This window comes from Barbus barbus (genome assembly GCF_936440315.1).
Source record: "Barbus barbus genome assembly, chromosome: 44".
In the NCBI taxonomy this organism is placed as follows: Eukaryota; Metazoa; Chordata; class Actinopteri; order Cypriniformes; family Cyprinidae; genus Barbus; species Barbus barbus.
Window position 1 is genome coordinate 3,747,480 of NC_136722.1, and position 27,141 is coordinate 3,774,620.

Sequence of the window (27,141 nt, forward strand, 5' to 3'; positions counted from 1 at the left end):
CTGTAAAATTACCCACAAAAGATCATTTAAAGCTATTATTGTGTTAAGTGGGAAAGTATCAGGTAGACATGGCAAATAGTAGCTTTAGAAAGAAATTATTTATTTGATTCAACAAAATGTATTACACAAACATTTAGGCTACCATCTCACAGAAAAAAAGTGAGAAACATTGTTCATACAACGAAATACAAATACTATAGAAGTCATTATAATCAGTGATGCTGTCTACACTGGATGCTGCGTGGTTCGACACGACAAATCCCCGGCAGAAAACTGCTGCCACATTCTATTTAGAGATCGACCGCTATATCGATTTACTGATATTTTTCCCGATATTTAAGAATTTTTCCATAATCGGATATCGGTTTTGTAATATCGGATTCCCGATAAATCAGCATGAGCGCGAAGGTGTGCATCGCGGACGGAGCGCAACAGAGGATTTTGTTTTCAAACTAAAGTAAAAGGCTGCTTCTTAAACCAGAGAAGGTGAACATGGTGGTGTTCTTGTAGAAAAAACATGGTCAGCGACAGCCAGTTTAGTTTTACTTTTCTTTTTGTTTTCGTTTTGAGAAGCTTGTTATCTTTGCTGTTTACCTCATGTTATGCTATGGAGGCTTTCCTTAATTGAAAAAAAAAATATATATATATTTATTTGCTTCCTCAGAGTTTGCTAAACATTCTGTAATATACTCGGTATATAGTACAGCATGTGATGTGTCCTGTGCCATGCCTCGTCTTATTAGTTTTTGTTAATAAATGTTATGTAAGCTAGTGTGTCATTGTCAACGTACTGTTTTATTGTTGTTGTGCTTTTTAATTAAGAATAACAATGAATCCATCTTTTGTTTTAGTCTTAAAAAAATGAAAGGTGTATAGATATAAGCAAAACAGACAATTATCTTTTCTTGTAAAATGTGACACTAAGATCGCAAATTTGAAAGTGAAAGCATACAAAAGGAATTCCTGTTCACAAAATTTAAATCACAAATAATACAGATGAAAAAGAACGGGTTGAATGTTGGAACACTTTCGTTACCATATAACTATAAACTATGATAAAAGTTCATCAGCATGCATCAAATGTTCAAATGTGCAAAAACAAAAAAATTAAAAACAAATTGCAACCAAATTATGTGCTTGTGCGACCGATTGAGAAAGTTAGTCGCAAAAGTGAGATCAGTGGGAAGAATGAGTCTAGAGCCCTGCATGAAAGACTGCTAATTCTCAAAACATTTTTTGTTAAGATGACTGAAAGGAGGAAAAACCAAAGTGAAGTATGGACTTACTTCACGCAGTCATTTATTTACTTTCCAGTAAATAAATATCGGTTCCGCATATCGGTTATCGGGCACACAAACATGAAAATAATTGGTATCGGTATCGGTTATAAAAAAATATCAATATCGGTCGATCACTAATTCTGTTTATGACGCGCTGACACAAATTTCGAATGATTTTCAACAGACTTAAGCTGGTGCAGCGTGCCGCGTCCGGTGTAGACCCGGTGTTACTAACCTATCGAGAAGAACCAACGCAACCTCGGCGTCCGATCGCAGGCCTTCCGCTTCTTGAGTTCACTCCAGCGCTGGGAAGCTGATCCGATATTTACACGGGTCCTACTTCTTGCCTTATCGTTCCGCAGATGTTTTCCTCTTTTGTTTTTTATCTGCCATCTCTCTTTCTGTCGATCGGCTCGGCTGTTCACTGAACGCTCTCTCCTCCACATCATGAGACACGCCCCTTACTGCTGATTGGCTACTAGTTTGTTTTGGTACTCGTTTTCTAAATTGTTTTTGAAAAATTACATACACCATCTTTAATTAATAATTAAAGAGTCTTTCATTCATTAGATTCTTTCAAACGGCTGATTCATTCAGGAATTCAGTAAACAGAATTAATTTTAGGGCATAACTGCTTTTATGGAGTTGTTGCTCTGCATCATATTTATCAACAGGCGACTGTATGAAATGTTAGATAATGTTACAGGTCTGGGGGCAGAGCCAGTGCGTTAACTGCGTTAAAATATTTTAATCACGTTATTTTTCATAACTAATTAAGTTTACGCGTTAAACTGACAGCCCTAATTTTATATTATTTGATATTATATTGTATTACATTATAAAGTGTCAATATATATATATATATATATATATATATATATATAAATAAAACATATAACATGGTTTAATAATAATCACAATAAACAATTTTACACAGAGTATTATAGTTTGTTAGCCCAATGACGGTGATGTTGTAGATATGTAGAGTTAGAACTATCTGATTTATTTCAGCACATCGACATTTATTTTGTTTAAAGAGACATTGATGTAGGCCAAATTAATCAGAATTGAATCAGAATCAGGCTGTTTGTATGCATAATCATTATGCTAATGGAATCTACTTCAAAAGACTCAATGTGCTGTAAACAAATAAATCCTCTCAAACCTCTCTCTTGGTTTTGTGAGGCCAAATGACCAACATAATGAGCTGAATGGAGGAGAAGAGTTTCAGTGACAGCTCTTTTAATCTGCACAGTAAACATTAGAGGTATAGGCCTTTTGCACTGGTCTGCAAATCTCTGTAGTAATTAAAGGAAGAGTCCACCCCAAAATGAAAATTTGCTAAGATTTACTTACCCTCAGCACATCTAATTAGAACAAGGTCCGAACAGATGTGGAGAAATGTAGCATTGCATCACTTCCTCACCAATGGATCCTCTCCAGTGAATGGGTGCCGTCAGAATGAGAGTCCAAACAGCTGATAAAAACATCACAATAATCCACAAGCAATCCACAGTCCAATAATTAATGTGTTTGTAAGAAACAAATCCATCAAGACTTTTTAACTTCAAACCATTGCTTCGGGCTAATTAAATGTGTGTTCACAATCCATAATATTGATTTCTCCTGTGAAAATCAACTTGAAATATGTACAGAACATGCATTTTTTACAACACTAGTTAGACTATTTATTTATTTTATTTTTTTAATGTGAGGGAAACAAGGGATTTTTCCACTGGAAAGAAGAGTTATTATTCAATAACTCATATTTTGGCCAGAAATGCCTTTTGTGTGTGAAAACACAGCTGTTCACTTCACAAGATGTTAATTGAAGGACTGGAGAGGTGTGGATTACTTGTGGATTTTTGTGATGTTTTTATGTCAACTGTTTGGACTCATTCTGATGGCACCTATTCACTGCAGAGGATCCATTGGTGAGCAATTAAAGTAATGATAGATTTCTCCAAATCTGTTGATGAACAAGCAAACTCTTCATCTTGGATGGCTTGATTGGGAGTACATTTTCTTTGAAAGTTAAATTTTTACCTCAAAATATGTTATTAATTACTAACCCTCATGTTGTTTCAAACCTTTATAATAAACAAATAGTGAGCTGTTTGTCATGCTTAGCTATTGCATGGCTTTAGAAGTCAAGGGATATAGTGCATGAGTTGCATGCACTTTTATTCTGACACTTGGTGCTTGAGTAAATGATGATGAGATGTTCGTTTTTGGTTTGTGTTTTGTTTGGGAATGAAAAGCAGGCGGCTGCATCGAATGCATGGCGGGTGAATCCGTAGGGGCTATTGTTCAGGGGGTGTAGGAGACATAGACTGGCTTCAGAGCCATGCATAAATATCACACAACCCTTTCATTAAAGCACACAGACATGAGGCAGCTGGTAAAATCCCCCCCGTTTCAGATCTCAGCTGTTTTCTTCCTGTCTAGCCTCTTTTTCCTCGAGTCTCCTCTTCTCTCTGTAACATCGCTACAGTAAGGCGTCTCCCCTCCTCCCTTTTCAACGCTATGGAAACGCATCCCGGCCCTTGAGCATCTCAGAGGGCGGAGCTTATATTCTACTAATTATGCATGGCACTTCCCGCTAATCAGTGTAGGAGACATGCCCAGATTTTTCTCCCTCCCAGCAGTTTTTGCGTCATTATTTGGAGAGGTTCGAAATGCTGCAGTGAGATGTTGGAAGTAGACTATATTTATCTGAGTCTGTGCCACACACGAACAAAAACTGTTCTCAGATGACTAGTGTTTTTATGTGGTCGAGACGAGGAGGAATTATTCCCATGACATCACTGCAGCTGCTGTATGTTGTTGGGTGAGGAGCTGCCACATGAAAGGGAAGCCCTTATGAATATGCAAAAAGGGGGTGTGGCTGCTGAACGTGTTTGGAGCGTATCTGATGACCTGAATGGAGATCAGAATTAAATTGAATTAGATTTTTTTTTTTTTTTTTTATGTTTCAAATGGACAGGAAATGACAATTTGAAAAAAAAAAAAAAAAAAAAGTGCATAATAATAATATATATATATATATTATTATTAGTAGTATTTATTTATATTTGAAGGATCATGTGACATTGTAGACTGGAGCAATGGTGCTGAAAATTCAGCCTTGGCTCACAGAAATAAGTTACACTTTTTAAAATATTCATATGGAAAACCATTCTTTTTCATTGTAATATTTCACAATATTGATGTTTTTACTGTATTTTTGATTACATAAATGCAGCCTTGGTGAGCAGAAGGAACTTATTTGAAAAAAAAAAAAAAACATTTTAAAAACTTACCTGTGAGTGTGCATGTTATGAAATAATTTATTTATTAGTTTAAAGCTAGGTTATGTCTGTTTTCTGTGTCTTCCTTCAGTGTGGAAATTGTATCTGGTTCGGTTATCATATTGGGCAGACTGTGTGTAATGCATAGTGTGCATATTGTGTTGCGATGCTGGCACAGATGGCATCACAGTCAGACCTGCTTCCTTACCAGCATGACACATACACACATTCTCACACACTGCAGTAGGAAAACCATTCCTCAAGTTACTTGAGTATCTGAAAATAAAGCCTCCAGGATTCACTCAAGATGTCCCCGATTAGACATGGTTACCGTTAGCTGATCCTTCACTAGAAGAACATAGTAACTTTATCAGGACAACATGTGATACTTTCTTAACATTTTAGATTTTGTCAGCTGATAGCATAATCTGAAAACCATTTAGGGTTGTAGATGTGCTGCACATGTTAGCAAACACACTGTAAATAATGGTGCTATTTATTTAATTTAAATATACCTTTTTTATAATGTATTTTTAATAGGACTGTCGATCGATTCAAATATTTAATCGCGATTAAACGCATGATTGTCATGAGTTAACTTAATCGCACATTTTTATCTGTTCTAAATGTATCTTAAATTAATATTTTCAAGTTTTTAATACTCTAATCAACATGGGCATGGACAAATATGGATGCTTTATATGTTTATTATTAGTGAAACCATAGTCAACATAGAGCATGAAGAGTAGACATGTTTTAAAGGTCATAGATGTTTTTCATAGAACTTGTTCATGTCCATTTAACACATGAAAAAAAGAACATAGAAATACCAGGTACCATACTTATATGGTACCAGGTACTCAATACCATACTTCTCTTCTTTTTCTTACACAAACCTGTTTACTATATTTTGATGCAGCTATTTATTTTTAATTGATATATTTGACTGTTGACAACGGAATGAATATGAAATAGTGACTGAAACGCAACCCATTAAGACCAACTTAACCAGCTCTCCCTTCCAAGATGTTAATCTGCACAAAATTCCTGATTTATAATCGAGCCATCATCCGATGAAATCAAATACACATAAGATAATGACAATAGTGCTGTGATTTCGGCTATACTTGCATGTAAAATTAGAGAAGCAAGCAACATAATATCTGTTTTAACTGAAAGCGCTGCTTTCAGCCGCACGCTGAACAGGGCAGATGCAGAAAGAGGTGTGTGCGCAGCGGGAAAGAGAGACCAACGCGTTCATACGGCAGTACCGGCAAGTCTTAGAAATTAAACAAGGTTTGGGCTAACCCTAAAGATGTGTCGCTACTCGTTTTTTGAAAAAAAAAAGGAATGTCGCAAAGTTGGCAACACTGTGCATCTCCATTTCTCCAACTACTAGGCCATGGTCCAAAAAGAAAATGTGCGTTAATAAAATTAGTGCCGTTAAAATGAATTTGCGTTAATGCCTCCATTTCTCCAACTACTAGGCCATGGTTCAAACTGAAAATGTGCGTTAATAAAATTAGTACCGTTAAAATTAATTTGCGTTAACGCCTCCATTTCTCCAACTACTAGGCCATGGTTCAAAAAGAAAATGTGCGTTAATAAAATTAGTACCGTTAAAATGAATTTGCGTTAACGCCTCCATTTCTCCAACTACTAGGCCATGGTTCAAACTGAAAATGTGCGTTAATAAAATTAGTACCGTTAAAATTAATTTGCGTTAACGCCTCCATTTCTCCAACTACTAGGCCATGGTTCAAACTGAAAATGTGCGTTAATAAAATTAGTGCCGTTAAAATGAATTTACGTTAACGCCTCCATTTCTCCAACTACTAGGCCATGGTTCAAACTGAAAATGTGCGTTAATAAAATTAGTGCCGTTAAAATGAATTTACGTTAACGCCTCCATTTCTCCAACTACTAGGCCATGGTTCAAACTGAAAATGTGCGTTAATAAAATTAGTACCGTTAGAATTAATTTGCGTTAACGCCTCCATTTCTCCAACTACTAGGCCATGGTTCAAACTGAAAATGTGCGTTAATAAAATTAGTGCCGTTAAAATGAATTTACGTTAACGCCTCCATTTCTCCAACTACTAGGCCATGGTTCAAACTGAAAATGTGCGTTAATAAAATTAGTGCCGTTAAAATGAATTTGCGTTAACGCCTCCATTTCTCCAACTACTAGGCCATGGTTCAAACTGAAAATGTGCGTTAATAAAATTAGTACCGTTAAAATGAATTTGCATTAATGCCTCCATTTCTCCAACTACTAGGCCATGGTTCAAACTGAAAATGTGCGTTAATAAAATTAGTGCCGTTAAAATTAATTTGCGTTAACGCCTCCATTTCTCCAACTACTAGGCCATGGTTCAAACTGAAAATGTGCGTTAATAAAATTAGTACCGTTAAAATGAATTTGCGTTAATGCCTCCATTTCTCCAACTACTAGGCCATGGTTCAAACTGAAAATGTGCGTTAATAAAATTAGTACCGTTTCATAGAGGAGATCAACACTTTTTGTCCAATAACACATATAGGGCCAGATTTACTAACAGCTTGCACCAGCGCATACCGTCTTTTGCCATTAAAATAATATTGTCAGGATTTCAATGTGCTAAATCATGCTAGTAACACATGAAAACATGCTAGCAATTTGCTAAATCATGCTAGCAACACATCAACCCCTACAAAAATTAACCATTTTATTATAGTAATAGTGTAGTAACCTTGGTTCTTTAGTAGATTACCATTTGTATAATCATAGTTTTGCAACTACAAATAGCACTGTTAAACTTTGGTTAGTGGAGCGAATGGGGGAAATTGATTCTCTAGGATTGACCCTGCAGGCTTGTTCCTAGAACTATGCGGTGCAAATGAAACCCCCTGTGGTTAAGTTGTGGTTCTCATCGCTTAAAGTGCCCCTATTATGCCCTTTTTAAGGTTGCTAATATTGTTTTATGAGTCTCCTAAAACAGGTTTACATGCATCCAAGGTCAAAAAACACTTTAGTTTTCTCAAAAAATAGCTTTAATTTTACCTCATTTCTAAATGATTCCTAAACGACTCGTGCGAAGCAGATCAAAGAATCAGTCTCTCTAAACCCCTCCTTTCCGTGAGCCCTCGCTGCTGTGATTGGTCAGATGGCGCAGTCCTTTGTGATTGGTCTACCGCGTACAGTGCGAATGACAGCCCATGAGCAGACATTATGCAAATGTGTTACTTCGTGACGTACAGCCATAAGAGAATAAGATTCGCATTCCTAACGACTCATTTAGGCGACTGCGAGCCAACTCTTTTTTTTGATAGGCAATAACTTTATATATATCGTCCACTTTCGACTTCACAACTTTGCAGAAAGTTTAAGTTCACACACTGCTACATGGCACACTGCATGAAAGGTAATATTCGAAAAGGCATAATAGGGGCACTTAAACTACAATAATCATGTTTCGTCTTGTTTTTTTCTTTTTCTTTTCCATGGTTAATTTTTGTAAGGGAAAACATGCTAGCAACATGTTAGCAATGTGTTAAATTATGTTAGAAACATTTTATTGACTTATGGTCAAATCTTCAAACTTCTCAGAATTATTGAAAACTTTCGGACAGAGCTTTGTCAAGCAATCGTCAAAGTGTGTAATCACACTTTGCTAATACTAATAATTAATATAGTGGTTTTTTTTGCCTTAAATGTTGCCTTTGTTTGTTTTGCTGAGCTTTCTACTGCCCATTAAATATTACATTTATTAAGTGTGTCTTACTCTAACCTTTCTTCATTGACACGCACACACACTCAGCATATGTGTGAAGCTTCATTGAGCTTGTGTTGTGATCAGGCACCTGTTAACACCTCAGCACTGCACAGATTCTGATATGGGCTCTAATGCCCTCAGCAGGTGCCGCTGGCCTGTTTTCTGCCCACACATTAACACGACTCGCAGCTGCCACACTTCACTGGCACACGCCGCACTGTTTGGACAGCTTGCTTACCATCACGCACAGGAAGCTCTCTGATATCAGCCGTGCAGATTAATGAGCGCTGTGTGTGAGGTTGTATTGATTTTTATTCTTTGAAGGCCGAGTTACCCTGATCTTCAGCTAATTTTAGCTGAGAACAATAAACATGTAGAAAAACTAGCAAAGATTTCAGAATCTGTTTAAACAAACCTTTCATTTCCAAGTGCATGAGGAGAATTGATGGTGAACTTATTTCATTTCACAGTAATATTGTGAAATATTGTTGCAATTTCAAAATACTGGTTTTCTATTCTAAAATATTTTAAAATGTCTTATTTCAGTGATGCAAAGATGAATTTTCAGCATCATTACTCCAGTACTCAGTGTCACATGATCCTTCAGAGATTATATATGTGACACTGAATATGAATACTTGAGAAATGATGTTAGTTAAAAACATTGTGCCTGCCCCTTTTGTTCTTTTTTGGCTCGTGTTCACCTGTTAAAACACAGTAGCTCCAGCTGTCTACTTTCATGTTTGTTTGCCCAGTGATAATGCAGAGGGTGGTCAGTGGGGAGGAAGCACTGAGGGGTCGTTCTCCAGCTGTGATGTTTCCTGATGGGCCTGTGAACACTAAACCTTCCTCATCACACAATCTCATTTATCATTACTGCCCTCCAGGTGCTTAGTTTCCTCACATACACCTTGGCACAGTAATATTTCATTAAAAAAAACTACATTTTGTCCACATCTGAAGTGACTTTTCTGCGCATAAAAACATAATACAATACCCAACAATTAACCAATAATTTTCGTATCCATCTATTTTGATATCATGATCCAAAAATATATTGTCTCACTCAAATCCTGATGGTTAAAATCATGTCATGCACTACCTTTAACTTTTGCTTACTTACACTATATAGACAACAATATTAGACACCGGTCCATTACTCCAACAGGGACCTTAATTATATTGTTTTCTAAATACATAAACATTAATATGGAGCTGGTCCCTCATTTGTTGCTATAACAGCATCCACTCTTCTGAGAAGGTGTTCCACTAGATTTAGGTAGGACCCTATAAAATCTTTTTTTTTTATAATTTTTTTCATAATTCAGTTTTTTTTTTCTGGATTCTGTTCTAATTTTTTTATATGGTTTTAATGGTTAAATTAAATTGTATTAATCAAAAAGCATGTTAAATAATTAAAATCATGAAACTTACACTATTTACATTTAGTCATTTAGCAGACAATTTTATCCAAAGCGACTTACAAATGAGGACAATGGAAGCCATCTAAATCAACAAAAGAGCAATGATCTATAACACGTCTCAGTTAGCTTAACACAGTACATGTAGAACATTTGTTTTTATTATATAATAAATAAAAAGAAAACATTGAATAGAAAAAGAATAGAGCAAGCTAGTGTTAGAGGCCTTTTGTGCTTTTGTTAATTGTATAATAAATAAAAAGAAAATAAATAGATAGAATACAAAAAGATTAGAAAAGCTAGTATTAGGTTTTTTTTTTTTTTTTAAGAAAACAAGCAGAAAATGAATAGAGTGCAAATCTATTCTTTTTTTTAAATAATATAATTATAATAGAGAGTGCTAGAGTTAGAGAGTCAAATAAAGATGGAATAAATGTGTTTTTAGCCGATTCTTGAAGATGGCTAAGGACTCAGCTGCTGGATTGAGTTGGGCAGGTCATTCCACCTGGAGGGAACATTTAATTTAAAAGTCCGTGAAAGTGATTTTGTGCCTCTTTGGGATGGAACAATAAAGCGAGCAGCTATTGCTAGCCAGTGCAAATTGATAAACAGAGGCGTGACGTGCATTCTTTTTGGCTCATTAAAAATGAATCTTTCTTCTGCTGCATTCTGGATTAATTGTAGAGATTTGATAGAACTGACTGGAAGACCTGCCAAGAGAGCATTGCAATAGTCCAGCCTGGACAGAACAAGAGCTTGAACAAGGAGTTGTGAAGCATGTTCTGAAAGAAAGGGCCTGATCTCCTTGATGTTGAATAAAGCAAAGCTGCAGGACCGGGCCATTTTAGTTATGTGATCTGTGAAAGTCAGCTGATTATCAATCATTACACCAAGGTTTCTGGCTGTTTTTGAAGGAGTTACAGTTGACAAGCCGGATGGTGAAATTGTGATGAAATGATGGGTTTGATGGAACCACAAGTAGTTCTGTCTTGGTAAGATTGAGTTGAAGGTGATGGTCCTTCATCCAGCAAGAAATGTCTGTTAGACAAGCTGAGAGGCAAGCAGCTATCGTCGTATCATCAGGATGGAATGAGAGGTAGAGTTGAGTGTCATCATCAAAGCAGTGATATGAAAAGCTATGTTTCTGAATGACAGAACCTAGTGATGCCATGTAGACAGAGAAGAGAAGTGGTCCAAGAACTGAGCCCTGATGCACCCCAGTAGTTAGATGTTGCGACTTGGACACCTCACCTCTCCAAGATAGCTTGAAGGACCTATCTGAGAGGTAAGACTTAAACCACTGGAGTGTGGTTCCTGAGATGCCCTTTGCCAATAGGGTTGACATGAGGATCTGGTGGTTAATCATGTCAAAAGCAGCGGACAGATCCAGCAAGATAAGTACTGAAGATTTGGAATCAGCTCTTGCCAATCTTAGGGCTTCAGCAACTGAGAGCAAGGCAGTCTCGATTGAATGTCCACTTCTGAAATCAGACTGGTTGCTGTCGAAGAGGTTGATCTGTGTGAGAAAGGCAGAGACTTGGTTGAACACAGCAGCGAAACGAAGAAGGGAAGGGTCAGTAGTTCTCTAAAAAGATGGGTTAAGGGTGGTTTTCTTAAGTAGTGGGGTTATACGAGCCTATCTAAATGCTGACGGAAAAACAGTTTAACAGCCATTTATTGAAAAAGGCATCTTTAATTAATTTAATTTATAAGGAAAAAAAAAAAACGATTTCATTTTAATGATTTATTTGTTTCTAAAATACTCTGTATTTACATTTTTCTGCTAAATAAATTCTGTTAAAAATTCTTCTGGTAAATATTCCTTAAAAATATGTTTTAATAATAATTTATTATTAGTTGTAGTAATATCATTACATTAAGTAATATGTTTCTGTCACCGTTTCTTCAAGTTAAACAGAACTTTTATTTTTATTTTGGGTTGCTGTGAAGACCTTTAAGTTTCCGTTTGTATATATGATGGTGGTTTTTCTCAAAAGAAATGGTAAAATGCTCATGACTCTCAGATCAGTTCTAGGGATTGTTCATGTGTTCATTTACTCATGAGGCGACAGAGGCTGAAAACACCGGGAGCGTCACACGCACTTTAGTATGTGTAGTAAAGGAAACTGTGCGTTTGCACCATTCATTCACACAGAGACACAGAACATGCAGGATTTATATGTAAATAGTCTTTTTGCAGCTTAATATTCACATACACTAATCCATATCGCGTTTTGATTTAAATGTACTGACCTAATTTGGATGTATTCATTCAAAAGTACACTGTAAAAAAAAAAAAGTTTTTAAAAAGTTGTTTCAACTTAAGGGGCGTGTCCCAATACTTTTGTCCATATAATATATGATAAATGACCTAGAAATGTTGTAGAATCTTAAACATTATTTGCTTAAAGTGACCAAACACAGTAGATGTGTGCTCTAGAGATGTACATAGGCAGTGCTGCTGGCTGAACCATTAATAGAGAGCAAGTCCGCTATACTTGATCTGGTGTTTCCATGGTACTGCTGCCCAGGCGACAGGCGAGGACGCAACGACAAGACAGAACAAAGTATGAACACAGGCTAATTACTGCTCTCCACCCTGCTGAACACTCAAACACGCATGCGCACATGCACACACACACACACTGCTGTTTCATCATCCATATCCAACTGTCAGGATGCACCACATAATTACTTGATGTGGTAGTTATCCACATCATTCCACATACAGCTTATGAATATCTCAGTTTAAAAAGAATGATGATCCCTTTTGGATTTGCAGTAAATGTTTCAGAGACTGTATTTGAGAGAATCTCGTGCATTACAGAATGTAAAGTTTATGCAGTGGTTCTTTCTGGAGTGGGAAACACAATTGACTTTCCTTCCTCTCTAATGGCTGCAGTGCGTCAGCGTGATGCTTTGATTTATTTAACCCTTTTTGAAAAGCTGGGGATGAGGAGGGTGTTGGCCGTTCTGTTCTTTTCTTCATTTTCATTAAAGGAATAGTTGATCAACATTCAATTGATGTCATCACTTACTCACTGTCATGCAGCTTCATACCTGCATGATCGGTCCTTCTTTTGTGGAGCACAGGAGTTTAGCAGAATGCTCAAGCTACTCTTTTCCATACAATGAAGACATACAGTGACCGGGACTGTCAGATCTGGTATTTAGTGTTATCGATATACTGTTATAGTATTTATTAATATTTTGAATTAGCTTTTATTTTTAAAGTTCAGGAATTTTGTTACGGGTTTAGTATTAGTAGTAGTAGCAGTAGCAAATAATTTCTGAATTATTATTTCAATTAAGAAATAATTGAATAGTTAAATAGTTTAAATAGTTTTATTAAACTATATGGCTGCTATAGTGATTTTTAGTTAATATCACAATTTAAGATTAAATTAAATTGTGGTCTTGATGCTTGAAAATATGAAAATTGATAATGTGACAAAGCCTTAAAACATTCGACATACAGTGTTGTTGAAAAGTTTGGGATCAGTAAAATGTTTAGTTTTTTTTTAAGAAGTTTCTTATGCGCATCAAGGCTGTATCTGTTTGATCAAAAATACAGAAAAAATTATAATTTTGTGAAATATTATTGCAATTTAAAATACCAGTTTTCTATTTTAATATACTTTGACATATAATTTATTCCTATGAAGCAAAGCTGTATTTTCAGCACCATTGCTCCAGTCTTCAGTGTCACATGATCTTTCAGAAATCATTCTAATATACTGATTTATAATCAATGTTGGAAACAGTTGTGCTGCTTATTTTATTTTTTTGGGAAATGTGATATTTTTCAGGATTCTTTTATAAATAAAAAGTTTAAAAGAACAGTGTTTATTCAAACTTTTGTTACAATATACACTACTATTCAAAAGTTTGGGGTCAGTAATTTCCTTTTTTTTTTTTTTTTTTAAGAAATTAATATGTTATATTAAGCAAGGATGTCTTAAATGGATAAAAAGTGATAGTAAATACTTAAAAAAATAACAGCATTTATTCAAAATAGAAATATTTTCTATGTATCAAAAAATCTAAGAAAAAAGTTTCACATTTAAAAAATATTCTGACAATAAATCAGCATATTAGGATGATTTCTGAAGGATCACTGACTACGTTTACATGGACATCAATACTCTGATTTTAATACGATTAAGTCAATACTCTGATTACGAATCTACACAGACATATACACACCTTAATCAAGCTATTACCGTTGTGTAGGCCTTTTCGCCGCATTTTGCGATAGTATACACAGACGGCAGTGGCCAACCTTTTGACGGCAAATAAAAGAACTTCAATGCCACCGTCATCTGTATGCGTGTACAAATAATTAACTGCACTTGAAGCTTTCATAAAATGAAAAATGAAACACCCAAAACTGTATATGACATCATCACGAAGACAAACTATATGTTTATAATTCTGGAGGGGACGTCGGATGGCGTGTGCCATTAATCGATCTATGCACTGTAACATATAAAACGGGAACATGAAAGGAGTATTCTAAAAGAAACTCATGTAAACACCTTAATCATAATATTGTCTGATTCAGAATAAGGTAAATAATTAAATTACTGACGTCTATGTAAACGTAGTCACTGAAGACTGGAGTAATGGCTGATGAAAATTCAGTGCTGCGTCAGAGAAATAAATGATATTTTAAAGTATATTAAAGTAGGAAACTGATATTAGAAATTGTAATAATGACTAAATATTACTGGGGTTTTTTCCCTCTGTATTTTTGATCAAATAAATACAGCCTTGATGAGCATAAGAGAATATTAAAAAGCTTACTGATCCCAAACTCTTGAACAGCTTCATTCATGTTGTCATTTTTGTCAAACAAAACAGCAGCTTTTGTGTAACACAGAACAAGTTTGCAACTACATTAAGGTTAATAATAAATACAGAAATCAATTTTTGGATGATATAACTGATTATTAGACTATTAAACCCCTCGTTCCGTGCCATCTGCGAAGCTAAAATGCATGAGGTTTTGGCCCGATCTGTTGTACTGGCTTCCTTCACTTCTCAAATCATTCCGTGTGCACACAAAAGCCGTGTTTTCTTTTTATGCAGAGCACCATTGTTTACACAATATAGCTTTCAATGACCGCCAAAACATTATATCCAAAGAGAGGATATGATGTCGTCTCCTGACAGGAATTGGGCTCACAGGAAGTGTGATTGGGGCATGTGGCAGGCCACAGATGGCTCATTTGCACCAGATAATGACTCAAAAAGAAATACCATCACCATCCAACTGTCTGTCCCATTAGACTCTGGGCACAAGGGCTGATTGAAGATGCAGACGCAATCTCACATTCGTTATCATATTTGATTTATTGCAGGCATGCACTGATAAAACTATTTGTGCAGTGCAACTGTTCAGTTCAGGATTACAGTGAGGAAACAGCACTCGTCTCGGTCTTTCCTATATGTCACTTCCTGTCGTCTGAGGATGTTGTTTGCTGTTTGTGTTGAGTGACCACCTTGTGTGTTTGTGCATGTCCATTTCAGTCTGTTGATGACCAGTGTTGTTACTGTTAACCAAAATTAAAGTCATTAAAGATTGATTTAGTTAATTGAACCTATTGAATATAAACCTATTGAATATCAGGGCTCGCAAAATCGCTAGTCTGACGTCCCGGGGCTATTGTGTTTTCCAGTCGGGCTACCAAAATGTATCACTGCCCGACGGGCCTTAAATACAGGGCTCCCACGCAGTGTTCCCTCTTAGCTGAGTGTGCGCGCGACCACGCTCTTCTTCCACCGCGACCGCGCAGAAGAAATAATGTGCCTCGCGCACACAAAAATGAGTTGGGAAGCCACTTGATTGAATGCCGCAGTAAAAGGGAAAGAATAGTAATGCTCGGGCAAAGCGCTATAGAGCTGATGTCACGACAGAGTTAGAACCGGTGAATAGAAAGAGAACGATACGCATCAAATGAGTCGCTGTAGAAACTCAATACTTCAATAGTTGCGGTGCGCTCAACGCGAGAGACAACGCAAACACAATGACATTAAATAAAACGTCCACATGTAGTAAAGAAGAGTGGCTTGATTAAGTGCTGGAAATAGCAGAGGAAGGGCAAAGAATGGTAACAAAACTCTGAAACATGTTCAGTCACACACAAGAGTATTGTATATATATATATAGACTCATCTATTGTTATGTATAGACTCGTCTAAATGCAAAACCGCAAAGGAAAAACTTTTCCATTTTTCATTTAATTGCTGTTGTGTGAAAGTACCCTTAGCAATCAGCACTGAAATGGAGTTCATCATCTCTGCTGCTCATGTTCATCTGTGAGAGGAACAGTCAGGCTGACACGGCTCTCTCAGACTCTGTTAGTTAACAGTCAAGATTTGCAACCTCCGGTTTGAGTGAAAGAAGCAGGCTGGTGTCTTGTGAGAGTTGAGCGAGTTCAGTGAGACGTCCGTCAGCATCAGCGCAGAGCTCACTGAACACCTCCATTATGCTGCATGCGCTCTCAAACGCTGTTTTCTCAGAAATCTCACACCCTGGAGACTTTAAAGTGCACAGAACTGGAAGTTAAGAAATGTTGTTAAAAAAAAGACCCTCAGTTTTAAAAGCAAATCACAATTGTGTTTAGAAAAATAATCATTTACAAAAGGAGTTACATGCATGCAAAGCATTTCAGAGGGTTAAATGTGCTTTTTACATGTAATAATATTAATAGTTTTAAAATTGTTATTAATATGTTTTAATATTGTGGTTACTCGGATCCTCGGATACAAAAAATAATAATAATTTAGTAGAGAACTTGGTAAATATATGCCAAAAAAATATTATATAAAATGTGTTTATTTAAGGTTGATACTACATTATTTGGGATTTAATTGTGTAAATATATTCATGATAAGTTGTTATGTTAGAGTTAATGTAAAAGTGTGATTAATCACCGAAAACTGCAATCAATAAAAAAAAAACATAATTTTAAGCCCTAATTTTAACGTGTCGCATCAACTTTTTTTTAATTACAGCAGTGGCCAAAATTGGTCGAAGACTTGGCATATTTAAGAGGTTTCAGTTGTTTTTGGCCATTACGATACCCATAAAGGGCAATTCACACTGCACAGACAAACGCCAACAAACAAGTTGGCTGTTGGATTTCGAATTTTATTAAAAATAACTTTCATGTTCACACTGCCCCAACAAACACCAACCAACTTCAAGTCACAGAGAGTCAAGTAACACCGTGCCTACAACGGACGCGACAGTTGTAATATTATTACAATCAAGCAGATGGTGTAAAGGCCCGTTCACACCAAGCACGATAACTATAAAGATACAGTTCTAAAAATCATTCTCAATATTAAAGAATAGCAGAGTCCACACCAGAACTATAATGATAAATGCACAGAGAAACCACATCGTTGGAATCACTTTCAGAATGATTTTTTCCAGCTGATGAACGATACAAACATTGACAGTCAATCAGAATCAATCCTGCTATAACGAGCTGAAGAATTTAAAGCGGCAGACGCTCGTGCGCTTTGATATACAAACGATATCGCTATCGTGTGCTAATATAACAGACCTCAACACCAAGAGAGGGATGTCAGTGAAAAAGAGCAGTTATGTCTTCATAAAAAAAGGAAGTACATATTTCACAACTTCCTTGAGTAGCTCATGTGACAAGTAGACTTTTTTGATCCTATCATGTGGTTTTGTGTCAGTGTTTGGTAAATATCCAGGAGGCACTGTCCACTGAAGTGTGTGTGTGTGTGTGTGCTGTGGGCAAGATGCCCAGAAGCTCTCCTGTTATCAGGTCTCTGACATCAGCTGTACCAAACACATACACACACACACATTTATATATACATTATTTGATTCCACATTACAAGTCAAATTTCATTAGGAATCAAATTTTTTGAATGATCCAACAGATTAAAACAGATCAGCACATTGTTATGGATTATACAGTTCTAAGGGTACAGGAAACATCGCCTTTTCCAAATAAACATGCTTCCTATAATTGCTGAGATTGAACAGTACTTTGCCAACTGTTTGGTCCTTGTTTTAGATAGCCCCCCAATGCAAAGTCCACGGATCGCCAGCCTGTGTACATGACCCAGACTACCAAACACCAGCACAATAAACTGGCATTTGTATCCAAGGTTCTCGATGGTAGATATCAATGACTGATATTTTATAATCTTAGAGCAATAAGAATCCTCCATAAACAAGTCAAATGCACATGACACCTCAAATAGTGTAACTGTTTTGCTGAGAGGTGTTAACGATATCTGGTGTATTAGCAATTCCTAGAAAAGTGTTTGCAGGTGAGTTAAACCATTCAGACTGTATGTTTAAAGATCTGCTCATCAGCCACGCAGGGAATCTGAGCAGCAATGAGGTCCACAAGTCTGTCATGTCTGGCAGTATATAATGCTTTAAATGATGAACAACTGTTCATGATGTGGGCTACTGACTCCAGGTGTTGAGGGGGGTCATGCAGCAGGCAGAGGGGGCAATGGGTGGAGGGAAAGCACAGTGATAAGTTGTATTTTGTAGGAAGAAAATACAACATCACCTCACTGATGGTGGCATTGCTTGTAGATGGTGAGTGATACAGAGTGGTCCGCACAGGGCAGTTTTGCCAACTTTCCCTGGAGTTTTAGACTGGACCAGTACTCCATATTTTGGGCTCTTTGAATAGACAAGAGAGTCTGCCTTGATGTTCTAGGCTGGAGCAGGTGAACAATGTTGTTATGGTGCAGCCTGGCTTCCACGATGACAGATGGGCCCTCTACGACTGCATCAGAGACCTCTATAGGTTGGTAGTGGGAGGTCCACTTCAGTTCAGTACCTGTCCTCCAGCATAGGTCATATAAGTCTGACCAGTCTGATGACACACCAAATCCCTGTGCCTGTCCATCCAGCTTTCCATTGGTCTTTCTTTTAAAACCCAGGAAGCTCTCTTCCCCACCACATGAGTGTAGCGCCTTCCGTCTTTTAAAATCCAGCATTAAGGATGCTCTGGCCATTTGCCTCACGCTGACATCATCACAGTTTAGCATGCTGGTAAGGTGAGACTGTCTTGTGGCTATATACTCCCACATGCAGTTTGGAACTTCAAGCCCCCCGTCCTGTCTTTTCTGGAAGATAAATCTTGTGGAATGTGTGTTGAGACAAAGCCATTTCCTAACCACGTTTACGGTTTTGTTGTCCATTTCACGCAATACTTTGTGGAATATGGACATTTGCAAAAAGACGTTGAATTTTAGAAAAAGCTAGTCTCTTATTGCTTGCACTTTTAGAGTTACAGGATGAGGTGATGCGTCAATGAGATCCAGTCTGGTCATAAACTGATGTGCCATGTCAGTCACTTGCAGACTCCATTCTCCAGCAATGTTAAACTTGTGACCCAGGTAGTTGTAGGTCTCATGTCTAGTGAACACTCTGTGGCTGGTCTAAGATGGTAAAAGAGGGGGGTTGGTCAGCCCTTGATCTATACCAACGGTTGCCACCGCTTCTCCTCTCATAGAAAACTTTTACTGTGCTTTACTTGTAGGCCAGACCATGTCAGGAATCTGTCAGTGCATGACGACATGTTTTTAATCACGCCTTCATCTCGGGATGCGACGACCACATCATCAGCATAGCCCTGGACTGGGTTCGGTGACAGGACATGGGGCATGTGCGCAAAGCCATTTTAGCCATTGATTTATTGCAATAAAGTTTACAGCACTCCATGGACAGCCAGTTTTGATTCCTACCTCAAGTGGTATTGGTCTGGTGAGGTCTTTTCCACAGATCACTTGTAGGTAGGAATCATAATATAAATCTTTTATTATGTCCACATAGATCTTAGGGAGCTATATCTTTTCCAATGCATCAATCATAACTCTATGAGGCAATGTGCCAAAGGCATCTCTGAAGTCAAGGAAGACAATGTATAGCTTAGCAGATTCGTGCTTAAAATCGTCAATGGCAGTTTAAACAAAACACATGCTCATTCATGCCTTGTCGCTCAACATAAGCTTTTTGTTTGTTGGACAAAATTCCAGCATCAACCAGCTAAGGTAGTATTCTTGAAAGACATGAACTCCATGTTGAGGGGTCTTCTGGTACATTGTATTTCTTCGGTATTCTATGAATGAGTGCTCCCTTCCATGAACTAGGGACTTCACCATTAATCAAACAGGTGTTAAATATGCTTTTCAATATGTAGCAGGATGTTTGCCTAGTGGCTTTCAGATTCTCGTAAGTAATACCATCTGAGCCGCTGGCTTTGTTATTGGGCAGATTTACAATTACTTTCTCAATCTCTTCTATTGTAAACGCCAATGTAAGCGGTGGCGACTCAGTCATTATGTTATCTAAGTCATCATTCCACGGGGGTAATTCAAGCGTGATATTAGTTTGATCGGACTGGCATTTTTCCAATAATAATTGTAAGCTTGCTCAATGTTACCAGGATCAAGCGGTGGCGTGGGAAACATGTAGTCATTTAGGATAATGTCAATCGCCTTTGCTCTGCGATGCTGCCATAGGTAGGTTAGTTTATTTTTGCCTACCTTTTGAGGGTTTCTCTGATGCTGTCTTGTGGCAGAGACAATCACTGGTTGTATCACCTCCCGCAGATACCGCAGTTGTTTTTCAATCCAATCGGCCCGGGTTTGCAACAGAGTTTGATTTGGGTCGCGCATTATCGTCCAGTGGCAATGTTCTTAAAATCCACACTACATACTTCAGTAACGGTAGTCCAAGTTGTCCTCCATCTGTGCGTTTTATGGACAAAATATTCCGGTTTTGAAGAAGGCCCCATTGAGAACTGTAAACAGCTTTGACCACTTCCTTGAAATCTCCAGTGAGTACACAGATTTGTTTTTCTTGTAATCGTTTTGTATCCAGACCTTTCCTAAATTGTCTTTCATGATACTGGAAATTTATCAATTCGTTTTCTGTCAGCAATCGTTCGTAATCCATGAACTCTGTAGATGGAATTTTGCAGGCTGACGGTAGATGTTCTGGGGTAGAGTCCAGGACTTGCTGGCGGTGTTTGTAAATTTTACCGCTTTCTATCGCCTGCTTAAAGGCTACTTTGATAGATGTTATCAAACACATAACAAGAAGTGCTGTGCGTAAAAAAATCATGTCAGAAGATTCTCTACATTTATGGCGGCAGTTGCGTCGTCACCACACTCTATAACTCTATAAATTTATTTATGAAATCTAATCACATTTTTAAATTACTTTTAATTGAATATTGCCTTTGAAAATGAATTGATTTAGCTCAATATTTAGACAAATGTTGAGTTAAAATTAGTGCATACGCTTCTTTATATTTTAAATGGTATATGACAAGGTGTAAGGTATATATCTTTTTTTTTCCTTAAAGGGATAGTTCAATCAAAATTGAAAATTTTCATAATTTAATGGCCCTTGCCAGTATATAAACCAGAGTTCATAACAAAATTATGACTACAACTAAAACTACCGATGCACCAATATTATATGTATCTGCTGATTCAGTTAGCTGATTATTCAGAATGATATCTGCTGATACTGATACCAATAATGATGGCCTCTCCCAATTGGCTGAAGACCGATAGTGTAGACAATTGCTTTTATCGAATGATACCGATTATTGGCTGATACAATAGTTCATCCTTAAAACTAAAACCATAAAAATATTGTACTTAAAATATGTTTAAATTAAAATGATAAATGTTTACATGGCATACAGCTGAAATAAAATATTTAAAAAATCTAGTTTAACTTGTTGAACTAAAATAACTAACTAAAACAGACAGCTGCAGCGAAGAGTTTAATGTTACTTGAACTTGAATTTGACGACTTAAATATTTATCTGTACCTCACATTAAACTATGGAACGGCTTCAGAACACTTGGACTTGACTTTATGGTGCTTTATAATGTTTTTGTGCTTTTGTGGGGCTTAACAATAACACAGAATAGTATACGCACAATATCGGATTTGTATCGGTCTCATCTGACCGATAGCCCGATCTGGCGGAAAATGCCAGTATAGCAGCCGATACCGATACTGAGTATCGGATCTATGCATCCCTAAAAGAAACAAAAACTAAAAAAATAACAACAAAAAAACACAACAAAACTAAAACTTTAACAAAAATTTAAATGAGAATGGAAAATACAAAAAATAACAAATTTAAACTATTAAGAAAACTATAATAATATTTCAAATGATACTAAAGTAAGTAATTTTAGCATTGTTTACAAAAAGAGAAAAAAAACAAGTCTTTTGAACTATTCAAAATTATAATATATATCCATTTTTTCCCTCAAACAAGAGAAAAGACAGTCCGTTGACTTGCACAGATCAGGTAAAATTTGTAGCTGATCCTTTGTTTCATTGTATTGTAACGCACTGAACAGTAGATCTGGATTAACTCACTGTCATTCATACATCTGCATGGATTTCTTTCACAGCACAGCACCACGAGTAGATTTTCACATCAGTCTCTGAGGATGTGATTCACCAATGCTCTGTTACTGCCAGCCTCTAGGCCCTTTAACACCACTGCAGTGTTAGGCTCTTAGAGGCAGAGAGCTTTTTTAAAACTGTATGGTAATAGTTATCTGCTTATCATATTCATATTAGTAGTATTCTTGCTGTGAAAGGGCCTTTAAACTAGTGCACACTGGTTTTGACCATGAGTGACCAATTTTGGGAAGGTTTCAGTCATAAGGCATAATCATCAGTCTTAATTGAAGATGTTGCATGATGTTTGTTTTAGTAAAATGTTATATTGTTGTTTATATAGTAATATTATGTAGTGTTATTTTTTATTTTTATTATGTAAGAAAAATAATAATAAATTCTTATTGTTGTTATTGCATGTTATTTGTTGTTGTCAGCAATTTTGGTTTTAATTTGTTTATAATAATAATAATAATTTATATAGCGCCTTTCCCAAGCTCAAGGACGTTGTACAAAAGCAGAAACAGAAAAGACAGTCGATTCACATAATGATAACTGTCTATTTAACTGATTAATTGATTGTGAAAGGACTGTTGCCCAGCCCGGGGATAGACATGATTGACGTTGCATATCATGGTACAATTATGTACGGAAAATAGAGATACAAACATAGAAAACATAAAACATATATACCACAGCTGGTAGTTCAAAATGAGCGGAGTGTCTAAAGAACATGATATGACTGAAAATATTGGGTAAACAAGTAGGTTTTGAGTTGTGATTTAAATACAGAGAGGCAGGTTATTGTCCTTATTGCCAGAGGTATAGAGTTCCATAGTTTAGGTGCAGTGATGGAAAATGATCTGCCACCCATTGAGGATAAACAAAATCTAGGTACAGTAAGAAGTTCACAACCTAACGATCGAAGTGATCGAGGCGGAACGTAAGGAGACAGTAGATCAGAGAGATAAGGGGGAGGTCATTGAGTAATTTAAAAGTAAGCAGAAGAATTTTATAAGTAATGCGAGACGATACAGGGAGCCAATGGAGTTTAAATAAGATTGGGGTAATGTGAGCAGATCGCTTAGTATGGGTTAATATTCTTGCAGCAGAGTTTTGAATATATTGTAAACGAGAGATAGAGTGCAATGGTAATCCAGCAAAAAGAGCTTTGCAGTATATAATAAAAGCATGCACTAATGATTCAGCATCTTTTAGAGAAACATATGATCGAAGTTGTGCTAACCGATGAAGCTGGAAAAATGCAGCTTTGGATAGTTTACTAATGTAAGCATCCAGAGTCAGTGCAGAATCAAGAGTAATGACAAAATTTCTGACAGTAGCAGATGGAAAAACTGTCGTAGCATCAAGGTTGAAACTGAAAGCATTTAGTGTTTAGTTAGTGAAGGGGGGCCAGTAATTAAAATTTCTGTTTTGTTTAAATTCAAACTCAGAAAATTAGAACTGAGGCAGGCGTTTAGGTCATTAACAGGCAGTATAAATCTGAATATCATCAGCATAACAGTGATAATGAAATCCATGACGACGGATAATATGTCCAAGCGGCATGATGTAAGTAATAAATAGTAATGGCCCGAGAACAGAGCCCTGGGGAACACCCTGACTGAGTAAAGTAGTGGGAGATTTATAATTATGCATAGTGATATAGTATTGTCTATCAGTGAGATAGGAAGAGAACCAGGATAGTGCAGCACCTGAGACACCTATCTCAGAAAGGCGGGAAAGTAATAACTTGTGACAGACTGTATCAAATGCTGAGCCGAGGTCAAGCAGCAGGAGAATGGAGAGATTACCTGAGTCACCAGAGAGTAACAGATCATTGACAACCTTAACTAAAGCAGATTCAGTGCTGTGATGAGAGCGAAAACCAGATTGAAATGCATCGAACTGATCACTGAGAGCTACAAAAGACTGTAGCTGATTGGCAACAACTTTTTTCATAATTTTCTAAATAAATGGTAAATTGGAGATTGGATGATAATTGGTGAAATCTGCTGGGTCCAGGTTTGGTTTTTAAGAATAGGAGTAGCGGCAGCAGTTTTCAGTGAAATTGGAACAGTGGCAGAGATAAGGGACATATTTACTAAGTGAGAGATAGGAGCAGAAATGACAGAAGTACAGTTTTTCAGAAGGAATGTGGTGCAGGATCTAACTGACATGAAGAAGAATTAGAGTTCTGTATTATCTCAGCAATTAAAGTTTGAGTTGTCAAGGTAAAATTAATTAACAGTTGAATAGATTGAGCTTGCAGTTACCTTACAGTTTGTGCAGCACTTTGTTTGAAAAAAGAAACAAATATATATTTAAAGTTTCATGCATTTATTTTATCATCACCATTTTTGATAATAATTTTGTATTAAGTCATAAAATACAGTCCAGGTAAATTAAAACCATATTTATTTTCACAAGGCATTATTTACATTTTAATAAATATTATTAAATAATTTTCAAAAAGCAACAATAACAACAGAAATACTACTTCTACTACTGATGATATTATTGTTATTATTATTAATGTTGTTGTCGTTTTTTTATTTTTGCTTTGATTTTAAAATAAAAACAACAAAAAATAAAAAAAAAATACTAATATATGTATATGTTTAAAACAAAAACTAACTCAGCTAAAATAATACAACTGATTAGACAATTTTATTAAAATTGTATTAAACCATGAAAAAGCAATTCAGAAAAAAATAAAATCAAAAACAGTTTGGTTAAAATAAATCAATAAATAAATAGAAACAGAGCTTGGTTTTAAACAATAATAATAAATTCTCAATAATTAATAAATAAATGTTATTTCACGGGGTCTTAAACAGTTTTGCACATGCTTGAAAGATGTTCTTGACATGGCTGTGTGAAAACTGTAGTGTATTTGTTGGAAGCAGCTTTTTCCTGAGTTTGAGGAAGTGGTGGGCTGTTCAGATCGGACCCCCTCCGAACACTCGAGCCCCTCTTCACAATATAAAGAGGGTGGGTCACAGGAAGAGAGGAAATGACTCAATCCCATTGAAAACTCTACTGTTTCCACACGTTCTGCCATATATGTGCACATTTTTTCAATAAGACACATTAATATTAAAGCATGTGTCCAGCTTCTCTGAGACCGGCAGCACATTCACCGTTCTCTGCTTTCCTTTCCTTTTTTCATCCATCTTCCACCTCTCTCTCCCACACGGCACCATCTTTTATTAATCAGTCTTTCCTCTGCACCCCAGAGTGCTCCATACATCTCACGGTCGAGGCTCCTTTGAGATTCAAGTGGCTCTTCCGCATAAAAGACGCTGCTTCAAAAGACTGAATACACAATGCAGCGGCTGCTCACGTGGAGGCTGTTTTTGAACTGTTTCACTGTCACGGGTTTATTAGATTTCACAAATCTCAGCGCGCATGTTGCAGCTGACACCTGAACACTGCAGTAAGAAATAAAGATGGTGTGCTTTAGGATCGGCTGTGAACTCGGGGTTCCTAGTTTCCTGGTCAGGGTGTGTGCCATTGCTTTTTCCTCTGATGACATCATGCGTGCATGTGTGTGTGTGTGTGTGTTAGTCGCTACAAGTTCAGGGTGGGAATTTGTGGGAAAACAGAGCAGAAGGGAAGTTTTAAGTCTCTGTATTTATGATGACGAAACCAAAAAAAAAGAAAAAAATATAAATATATATATATATATATAGTCAATTTTATAAATATTACTATATTATCTGCCTGAAGGTCTGGGTTGTAAAGTATAAAATAAAATAAAAATAAAATTAATTAATTAATTAATAAATATCACTATATTATACAATCAGTATGGGGAAACTGAGGAAGGAAGGGAGTTTCAAATCTCTGTGTTGGTGACAACTTGATGAGAATTGGTGGCAGACCAAAAAAATAAAATCATTTTGTAATAAATATAATAAATATTACTATAAGCTAAATAGAAATATAAAATCGAATATAATAAGTATATTGTAGTATTACTGTAAAAGTTAATAAACTAATGGTGGAGTAGACTGTCCTTGTATCTCACAATCATTAGGTCTGCCCCCTAGTGTTGGCATAATTACATAACATGGTAATAACATATTACTATTTTTACAGTATTTATGCTGTGCACAGTATAGACATTTTCATTATGAAATGATGATTAAAATGCATCAAATACGTTTTTTTTTTTCCTACAAAAAAGTATGGTGGTGTGACAAATCTAAATATTACATTATATAGTTATATTAGATTAAATAGTTAGATTATTGCTTTGGCAATCAAATGAAATTCTAATTATTTTAAGTTGCAGTACTAAAATAACTAAAACTGAAAAAAAAAAATAGCGAAAAATTAAAGCTAAAAAAAAATAAAAATACAAAATCACAACATTATTAAAGCTTAAATTAAAATCAGAATGAACACAGAAAATAGGGAAGGTAATTCAAAATAATAATACTGTAATAGTATATAAATTATACATAAATCACACCTTTCTCAACACAGTCAGAATTTTGCTACTTCTAATTGTAATTCAAATTCATATTCATATATCTCTGTATTTTAATACTATGTGTACGCTGCAACCACTCCGTGTTGTGGCTCGCCTGACTAAATGTTTCCCATCATTCTGTCAGAAATATACGATTATTTTTGGGGCTGTTCTAGTAATACTAGAATAGTACCTGAAGCCTCAGTCTTAAATAATAAATGGTATTTTTCTCTCTCTCCTCAGAGCTCAACATGGAGTACAATCCTTCGGACCACCCGCGCGCCAGCACCATCTTTCTCAGCAAGTCTCAAACAGACGGTGAGAGAAAGTCCATGTCTTCTGACTCACAGGACGAGTGGGACCGTCTCCCCTTAAGCCTGGATGCTGGAAGCGAACGTTAATTAAAACAAAACCGCGGTCAGGATTGCCTCAGTCTGATCCAACGATCAGGAGGCGACCTCACA

General features: G+C 36.4%; 1 protein-coding gene across 2 annotated transcripts in view; it reads left to right on the forward strand.

Annotated features, from left to right (window-relative positions):
* Positions 1-27,141, forward strand: part of LOC306863604 (cyclin-Y) — a 58,382-nt gene that overhangs the window by 8,164 nt on the left and 23,077 nt on the right. For both annotated transcript variants that reach the window (XM_079407040.1, XM_079407041.1), the window contains exon 2: positions 26,921-26,995. In XM_079407040.1, coding sequence (XP_079263166.1) covers positions 26,921-26,995 — 75 coding nt within the window. The remainder of the gene's footprint in view (positions 1-26,920; positions 26,996-27,141) is intronic.